This window comes from Orussus abietinus, unplaced genomic scaffold, assembly GCF_000612105.2.
Source record: "Orussus abietinus isolate OABI.00-Male unplaced genomic scaffold, Oabi_2.0 scaffold43, whole genome shotgun sequence".
NCBI lineage: Eukaryota > Metazoa > Arthropoda > Insecta > Hymenoptera > Orussidae > Orussus > Orussus abietinus.
In genome coordinates this window covers 486,545-495,205 of record NW_019394351.1, presented here as the reverse complement: position 1 = coordinate 495,205, position 8,661 = coordinate 486,545, and the positions used below count along the sequence as shown (strand labels likewise).

General features: G+C 50.4%; 1 protein-coding gene across 4 annotated transcripts; it reads right to left on the bottom strand.

Annotated features, from left to right (window-relative positions):
- Positions 1 to 409: 409 nt before the first annotated feature.
- LOC105703743 lies at positions 410 to 8,536 on the bottom strand. 4 transcript variants are annotated; one of them, XM_012432361.1, is made up of 8 exons: positions 8,425 to 8,536; positions 6,598 to 6,884; positions 6,065 to 6,467; positions 5,392 to 5,715; positions 4,883 to 5,300; positions 4,046 to 4,506; positions 3,843 to 3,970; positions 410 to 3,211 (listed from the first exon to the last, which is right to left on the bottom strand). In XM_012432361.1, the coding sequence occupies exons 3-8, from the start codon at positions 6,386 to 6,388 to the stop codon at positions 3,151 to 3,153; spliced, it is 1,716 nt and encodes a 571-aa protein (XP_012287784.1). In that variant the 5' UTR covers positions 6,389 to 6,467; positions 6,598 to 6,884; positions 8,425 to 8,536; the 3' UTR covers positions 410 to 3,150. The 4 variants fall into 4 exon arrangements, with proteins under 4 accessions (XP_012287784.1, XP_012287783.1, XP_012287782.1 ...); XM_012432360.2 differs by lacking the exon at positions 8,425 to 8,536 and adding exons at positions 7,820 to 7,910; positions 7,989 to 8,358 and having other exon boundaries at positions 3,843 to 4,506; XM_012432359.1 differs by having other exon boundaries at positions 3,843 to 4,506.
- Positions 8,537 to 8,661: the final 125 nt, after the last annotated feature.

Here is an 8,661-nt window from a genome sequence, read left to right as displayed (position 1 = left end):
GCAAATAGCCCTCGACTCTTCGAAATCCTGCGAAAATCGCGTCCGGCTTTCAGCCCGAGCTTTGACCTTTTCCCCGGCAGTTAACTCGACATCCCAACTTTCGGCGGGCTTTTTGAAATCGCCAGAAAAAAAAAAGAAAAAAAAACCTCGCCAGGCACCTGCTAATTACAGAGTTGAGTTGGGAGATTGCTTACGGGTAGGATCGTGTGATCGCATCCTGTGCTGCCCTCTGGTTTCGTANTGCCGAAGAGTGCCGCAGAGTGCCGCAGAGTGCCGCAGAGTGCCGGAGAGTGCCGGAGAGTGCCGGAGAGTGCCGGAGAGTGCCGCAGAGTTGCCAGAGAGTGCCGGAGAGTGCCCTCGGAAGGGATTTTCACATCCCCTTAAATTCTACCAATAACAGTCGGCCGAATTGTTTGCAATGCCTTTATTGGGTTACTCCCACTGCGTACATCCTTTTCACTCGGAGAGTAATATACTTCCAGCTCCTTTCGCGCCAGTTTCGACAAATAAACATCCGCGCAAGTCTAATCGATCTCGCGATATCTTGCGATATCTCGCGTTATCTCGCAGGGGATGGCAGCCTCCGCAGGGGGTCCAGGTCCGACCCCCTCCTCGAGGGCTCCTCCCGAGGGGCACGCACGTTTTCCTCGAAAATACACCTTCTGATAAATGTACGCTTTCCTCGTCTCGATAACGCATTCGACGTTAACGGTCAACGGTTAACGACTTCCGCCTCCCGACTTCCGGGCAGGCGGAAAGGGACACGTGGGACAGGGGACACGGGCGGGACTCTCCTTAGTCGTCGTCGTAGTCGTCCCTCTTACGAGGTGTTAAATTATAATTAGAGGATTACGAGATTAAAATTAATTCTTGTTAATTATTCGCCGAGGGGCCGGCGGCGCGGCCGACAGGGAAGAGGGTGGCCCGACCACGTGGTCTTAGATTTGACGTTTCGACCACGTGGTCTTCGATTTGACGTTTCGACCACGTGGTCATCGAATTTGACGTTTCGACCACGTGGTCATCGAATTTGACGTTTCAACCACGTGGTCTTCGAATTTGACGTTTCAACCACGTGGTCTTCGAATTTGACGTTTCGACCACGTGGACATCGATTTGACGTTTCAACCACGTGGTCTTCAAATTTGACGTTCCATCAAGTGGTCCTCGAATTGATGTTACAACACGTGGTCTCTGCATTGACATTGACAATTCCGCGATCACAAGACGCTCAGCTCTTGTTTACTCATTAATCCACCACCTCGAATTTTATTCACACGCCATTAATTCCGAAATTGATATCCATTCCTCAAATTACAGAAACTCCAGACTTCAATGCCCAATTCTCGTGCCGACCACATGACACCAGCACCCTCTCGATATTTCCACATTCCACTGTGATCATTCTCCGACATCCTCAATTCCCATCCACCGATCGCCAAATCCGCCGGTAAAAATAAAGCATACCGATAAAAAACCCCCAACCGATCATCCTCCCTCGGCATTCCTTTCTCAATAATCCGGTCACCACATTCGCAAGATTCCGCTCTCGGTGAGCTGGATTAATCGAGGGTCCTCGGGGGTCTCCATTTGCGCGGGCCATCCCTAGGGTACATTCCGTTGGATCGCTCCACCGACCCATGGGAATAAACGAAATGGAGTTAAAACCGCGCGGCTACAACCCTTACATACATTCCGTTGGGCCGCGCGCCTAACGGAGCGCGAGGATTGGCGGAGCTCCACCGACACAGGAGAAATACAACACGTGCAAGCCTTCCCTCACATACATTCCGTTATACCGTGCGCCTAACGGAGCACGTGGATTGGCGGAGCTCCACCGACCCATGGGAATAAACGAAATGGAGTTAAAACCGCGCGGTGACAACCCTTAGATACATTCCGTTGGGCCGCGCGCCTAACGGAGCGCGTGGATTGGCGGAGCTCCACCGGCACAGGGGAAATACAACACGCGCAAGCCTTCCCTCACATACATTCCGTTATACCGCGCGCCTAACGGAGCGCGAGGATTGGCGGAGCTCCACCGACCCATGGGAATAAACGAAATGGAGTTAAAACCGCGCGGCCACAACCCTTACATACATTCCGTTGGGCCGCGCGCCTAACGGAGCGCGTGGATTGGCGGAGCTGCACCGACCCATGGGAAATACAACACGCGCAAGCCTTCCCTCACATACATTCCGTTATACCGCGCGCCTAACGGAGTGCGTGGATTGGCGGAGCCCCAGCGCCACAGGGGAAATAAACAGGGGTGGGGATAAAACCTTGAGGGGCAAAAGGTGCGCCCTGAACGCCGCACGACACTGGGGGGGTACAATTTCCTCCCGTTTCCTCATAAAAGAGAGAAAAAAAAAAGGAATCAACAAGTTACATAAAATTAACCGACAATAGTAATAGAAAAAAAAAAGAAAAAAAAACTGGGGAAAAAAAACGAGGTTCACTCGTGCTACTTCGCTCTCCCCTCTACCTCTTCGGGGAGACCTTGCGTTCCGTCTTCTCTGCCTCGTCCGGTGGTGAACGTATTTTTGTACAATTTTCTAACATTTTCTCCGTTCAATGTTCACCTTCCTTCCTCATCCTTCTCTCCTCTAGGGTTAACAATTCGTCTCTCCCTCCCTCCCGTTGATTTATAATATTTTTATCATTTTTTTGTTTCTTTTTTTCGTCCGGCCTTCCGAGTCTTCAACCCTATTGCTTCTTCCGGCCCTTCGACACGTCCTCGAATTTGCCTCCTGCTCGCTAAAAGTGACGAAGGGGGCCAGCAGCGCCTCCTTGGGTTCATGCATAACAAATTCCACATGCCAAGGGGGCCCCCCCGCCACGCATATCCGCGTTTTCGCAATTTCTTCATATTTTTCTTCTTTTTCTTCCCCACTTCAGCATCCTCGCCGGCGTCCGTTCGACTCCTCTTCGTCCTTGATCTTCCGTCTTCCACTTTTCCCCCCTTTCTTCTTCTTCTTTTTTTTTTGGTCGCGGGATTCTTCCAACTCCACTTTCTCATCCTCTCCCTCTCTCTCGTCGAAGGAAACAACGAAATCATACGGTGTGGATAAAACGCGACCCTCCTGGGCCGCCATTTTCTATATTTCATTTTTCTTTCCCTGCAGCGCTCCGACGTCGCCTAGGTCGAGATTACAGGGTCAAGGGTCGTAGGGCGGTGATAGGCCGGCACTTCACGCTGCTGCTGTGTCTTCTGAAAATTCAGGACCACGGAATGAGGATATCTCCCTCGTATCTGCGTAAACGAGACATGGAGTTCGTTTCGTATCATTCTCAACGTAGCATACATCAACGTAAATATAAATGTCGGTAACTTAGCGCGCCAGTTTATGTTACCCGTTGAGCATCCAAAATGGCTACCGCCAAAAACGCAACAAATAAGAATTTCATTTCACCCCGATTCAATTTCTCAGCGCCTTTCATATCACCTTAACAAAACGATTTGACCAAAAAAGAGAAAAAAAACCTTTAGTCGATCGAAACAAAGGAGTTCGGTCATGTGAACTAAAAACCATTAAGTAGTATAACCCTTTAATTACGAGACGCCACTATAATGGCCCCCTTCCCATTCAAAGCAACAAATGAATATCGTATTCACATAAAAAATATTAAAACTCCGCGGCCGAGCTATCCATGATATGAAAGAAACATTCTATATATACAAAACGTAAAAATATAGATATATAGATATATAGAAGTTTTATATATATAGAATGACCCTTGCATATCACCTTAAACGAATGAGGTTAGGTGAATGTCTATTTTATCTATTTCTCTTTCTATTCCGCGTGCAAGCCAGGAAGGGGAGCAGCCGTCGACCTCACCTCTTCCTGTCGTTGCGCGAGGTCAAGGCGTGGCCGTTCCATCCGGGTCGAGCCGGGTCGAAGGAGTCCTTCTTGGGGGCCTCCACGTGGCGAGCCTCGAGCCCTGCCGACCGGTAGCATATCCGGTCCTGTTCGGATAGAATTCTGCGTTTGACCGGGGAACGAACGGGCTCGGTTTGGACGCACTTGTCGCACTGACGCACCCTGAATTTGAGAGTGAGGTTAGCCGAGGGCCCTCCAGAGGCCCTGGGCGACTCGGACCCGTTCCCCCGATACTCCATGTAAGGACTCTCCCCGCCCGGGAGGTAGAAGAGGTTGCCGGACTCGGATCTGCGATAGGCGACCCTCTCCAGGGCGTTGTCCACGGGGAAGGTCGTCCCGTCGGCCCAGTGGCCGTCGTCCTTGATCGGCCGGAAGTGGGTCCGGTCGGACGTGAGGAGGTCCTCGTCAGGCTCCGGCAGGATGGCCGCCTTAAGGCCAGGCCTGGCCTCCTTCTTCCCGGGGCCGCCCCCCACGGGACTCGCGCCTCCTCCTCGTGGACCCGCGGGGTAGAGGCAACCACCTCCGCCACGTGGACTCTGCCCTAGGCTAGCCAGGTTGCTGCCCAGGTCGCGCCAACACCATGGACCCTCCACGATCGCCTCGGACCAGCTCACGTTGTAGTCTGATAAGGGAAAATAAAAAAAAAATAATTGTAGTCAATCGGACAAGCCAAGACCATGAGGATCCTGGAATTAGGACTCGTGGATCCAAGGTTGAGACGATTTAAGGTGAAGTGAGACACGTCGAGAGATTTCATCGACGTCGGTAACCAAGATTCTTCTAAATACCTACGTTACCGATTTTCGTATTTACATCTACAGGCGCGTCGAACTATATTGGGTATTGTATTAAATAGCTTCCGTGCAATAATTATAAGGAAATCGAAGCGAAACTCCAGAAATCGGCTCAACCATGTCCACTAGGATCTCTAATTTCCCGGGTTTAGCAACCCTGGGCGTGTATAATCAGGGTGGACACGCATATCGCGTCTGCATCACCTGTCTTGTCCTTGGGCCCGGGCCCTTCGGCGAAGTCCTCGATGCCGATCAGGTCGATGTCCCAGGGGATGAGCGGAGAGTCGTCGACGATCGACTCCTGGTAAGGCGTCTCGGGCGGACGTCCACCGCCACCCTCGGAGGCCGGCAGGGAGAAAGAGGCCGCGTCGACGGCGTCGGACGGCCAGAGCGGGCCCGAGGGTATCGAGAGAGACGGGGCCGCCCATATGGACGCCGTGTCCAGGGTGCTCCCGGTCCCGGTGTCCCAGAGCGCCTCCAGGCTCTCGTCGAACTTCGCCTGGAGCTGCGCCAGGCGCAGCCGGTCCAGCTCCATCTCTCGCTCCTTCTCCCGCTCGCGCTCCATCGACTTGGCGAAGCCGTAGCTTTCCTTATCCTCCGGCTGGTGTGAGTCTATGGCCTGCTGAACAATGATCCGATGGTTAATTTAACGAAAGTATTAATTAAGGTGATACAAAAGGTTCACTTTAAACTCAATTCCCTGCTGTACTTACAATAGACATCTTAGTTTTCTTGTGGCGGATCTTGTTGCTGTGGTTCTTGTTGTTGTTGATGTTGTTAGCGTGGTTCCTATTGTTAGCGTTGTTCCCCGGGTTCCGGTCCTTCCTCTGGGAAAACTTCTTGGGGGTGGCAGGTTGCAAGGCCGGGAATGCCGCGTAGTATCTGAGGGCTCTGTCGCGAGGCGTGAGGGATTCCAGGGTTGGCTTCGGCTCGGTCTCCGTCGTTTTGCATTCTTCCCTGTCGTCAGTCGAGCCTCCGCCCTCGAGCTCCCTCAGCTTCGCACATAGCTCGTCCACCAGGGGCTCGATCCCGCACGTCTGAACGCAACCCCGAAAAATATTAGCCCCTTTCCTGAGGGATTAACCTCTAAAGAGCGCGACCTAACCTCAAAGATGCGTCGCAGAGTGCCAAGATTATTATCTGCTCTGCGAGTGACATTTAGGAAGGAAAATTAGGTATTGTTAACAATAAGAATAGGTTAAAATAGCTCTACCAATAATAATACAACGAGACGAGAAATGAAAATTAAGTATCGTTGACAGTAAGAAAAGAGGTTAGGTAAGCTCTGTCGATGGCATTTTAACATGACGATGTGTGAAAATGGGGTACATTCTTTATATTGAAAGTGTTAGATATATGTTTCGACAAGCGTCATCTATCATTTACCTCGTCAGCGGCACTGGTTAGGCATTGCACAACGGTGCGCCGCTGCTCCCTTTGGCCCTGATCGGGCAGCTTCTGTCTGGGTCCAGGGCGAGCGTGACGTCCACCCCTGCCGGCAGCCACTGGCTTACCCGGAGGGCTGGGGGCCGAGTCGGGGTGGCGCAGTAGGCTGAGTACAAACCGCGAGTACGCAACTGGGTCGATCCCCAATGCGTCCAGGCGTTCTTCCAGCCACTGGCGCAACTCCTCCTCGGCCCGTGTGCCAAACGCTCCACCTCCCCCAGGTGACGCCGCTATCCCGACCAGACGCAGTGCCGGGTTCCTCATTCCCTCGCAGCTAACCTCTTCCTGGACCCACGAACTCTCGCTGACTCTTCTGCCTCCGGGGTGATCATCTTCTCTTTGCCTTTAAAAATATTTATAGATTATGCTAGAAATGGAAACTTTGATAAAAACAAGTATCGTCTCTTTACACTCAAAGTCATTAATAGGTTATACTAGAAACAGACTATACTATAAAATTGTTGGAAACTCACTTATTTATGAATAAGTATTATTGTCCTCCCTTCACCGTCGCAACCTCTTGCTGGGTACTCCAACGCCTCTGAATACCTTCCAAAGTTTCCGTTTCCTTAGTTTGAGTTCTTTTCGATTCGGTTACTGCGTCTTATTGATTCCCAGTTGCGGGCAGTATTGCTAGTGAATTGGTTCCGTCGATTAGGAGTCGTCGGGTTCGTTAACTTGGATGGCAGATGAGTTGTCGTAGCGAGAGTGGCAGGCCTTAGTGAAGGATACAAAGTATAGTCTCCTTCCCATTTTGACACTGCAAACGATAAAGAAACAAAGAATGTTACATTCAAATGTACTAATACATCGTAATGATTTAAGTATTGGAATTAAAATTACGATCGACACTTAACCATAACTCCATAGAGGTGAAAACCTATAAAACTATTGCTATTCCACGTACAGTTAAATAAAACAGCCAAGAATTGAAGTTACAATGAAAACAACTTCCCTATCACTATATATGGATAAAAACTATTCTAGTCTAAACAAGGTACAGATTGGTCTGATACGGAACTAACGGTACTAGTCCAAATCCTGCGCGTGCAAAAATATCCCACTCAATGGCCAACGATGTAGACGTATCTCCAAAATGTGTAGAAAATAGCCAATTGGAACATTTCCAAAATCAAGTCCTTCCTGGAAGGAACGGCTCCTTGAAGTTCCAATTTTCGGACTCATTTCCAAATTGGAATTAGTCCAAATTAAACGAAGCTACAAAATTATAAGACACCGATCTGCTGCATTTGGCAACAAAGTTGAAACCTTCGCAAAGTACATTTCACGACACAGACAATTCTGCAATATTCGACAAAACAGAACGTTCTTACTCGATACTGTTCCAAACCCCTGCCAACACCAAAACCACCCCATTGTTGAATGTGAGAATAAAATTATAATATTTATACACCTCCGAACTATAAATACAATTATTGTATCATTATGGTATATGTTTAAACCGGATGATGCAACCTCAAAATTAACCTCCAAAACATCAAAACCAATGAAGCTCTAGAACATTACCCTGGAGTTTCTAGAAGACCCTGAATAACTCATACCGTTTGTCCAGAACGAGGGTCAATACCTTCAACTTGAAATCCAAATCCCCAAACTCATCTCTAAATCCGAGTAAGTCAAATTAACGAAGACACCCTTCGACATCTCGTAAGAAGATACAAAACATAGAATAACCTTGCTCGATGGTACTCCAGACCACTGCCAACACCGAAACCTTTCCATCGCTGAGTACGAGAACAAAACAATCCTCAGTCGCACCTCCGTACTGCAAATACAACGATCGAATGGTTATTAAATATCTCGAGGCAGGATCCAGAGAAGATGACGCAAGTTCGGAATTAACCTCCAAAGCGCAAGGAAGACGTCGGTACTCCAAGCGAAGCTCTAGGACCGACGTACACCCCAGAGTACCTAGAAGACACTGAACAGCTCGTACCGTTCGTCCAGGAGGAGCGCCGAGTCCGCCGGAAGGGGAGGGTCATTAAAAGTACAGTTAGCAATGACCGACCCAGGTAGAGAGATAAACCCCGAAGGGCCGATGACGAGCCAGGTATTGTCAGCGGCCGATACGCACCGTGTCAGCCGCCAGAGCCGCGACCTTCGGCCCCGAAACTGCGAGTAACCTTGCAGGTCGATGCTAATCCCGATCTCGCGAGGTCCGAGACCCGGTCCTCTAAGCGACATGGAAACGACGCCCTTCGTCGCGACGCCCGGCCCGTCGGCGACCGTCCATCGACCCTGCACCCTTCGCCCGATAAATTGCGTCGAATCGACGTTACCTGCATGTCCCGAGAGATGATTTCCACCCCGGCCTTCGCGCTACACACCCCACTTGGTAAAAAACATGGCGGCCCACTGATCCGAGCCGAGCCTCCCTTCTTCTGGACTTTCGGCCCAGGGCCGGCTCCTCGCCGACAAAATGGCGGCCCGCCTCATGGCGCCTCCCCATGTGCGGGAAAATCCGTAATCAACTGTTAATTATCGAGTAACTGCGGCAGCCAATTGCTAATCTCGAA

Coding starts and splice junctions, on each gene's coding strand:
- LOC105703743 (XM_012432359.1), bottom strand. CDS start 6,388: ATGAGGAACCCGGCACTGCGTCTGGTCGGGATAGCGGCGTCACCTGGG. Junction 5,301..5,391: donor AGAAAACTAAGATGTCTATT/GTAAGTACAGCA, acceptor ATCATTGTTCAG/CAGGCCATAGACTCACACCA. Junction 3,212..3,842: donor TCGCGCAACGACAGGAAGAG/GTGAGGTCGACG, acceptor CTGAATTTTCAG/AAGACACAGCAGCAGCGTGA.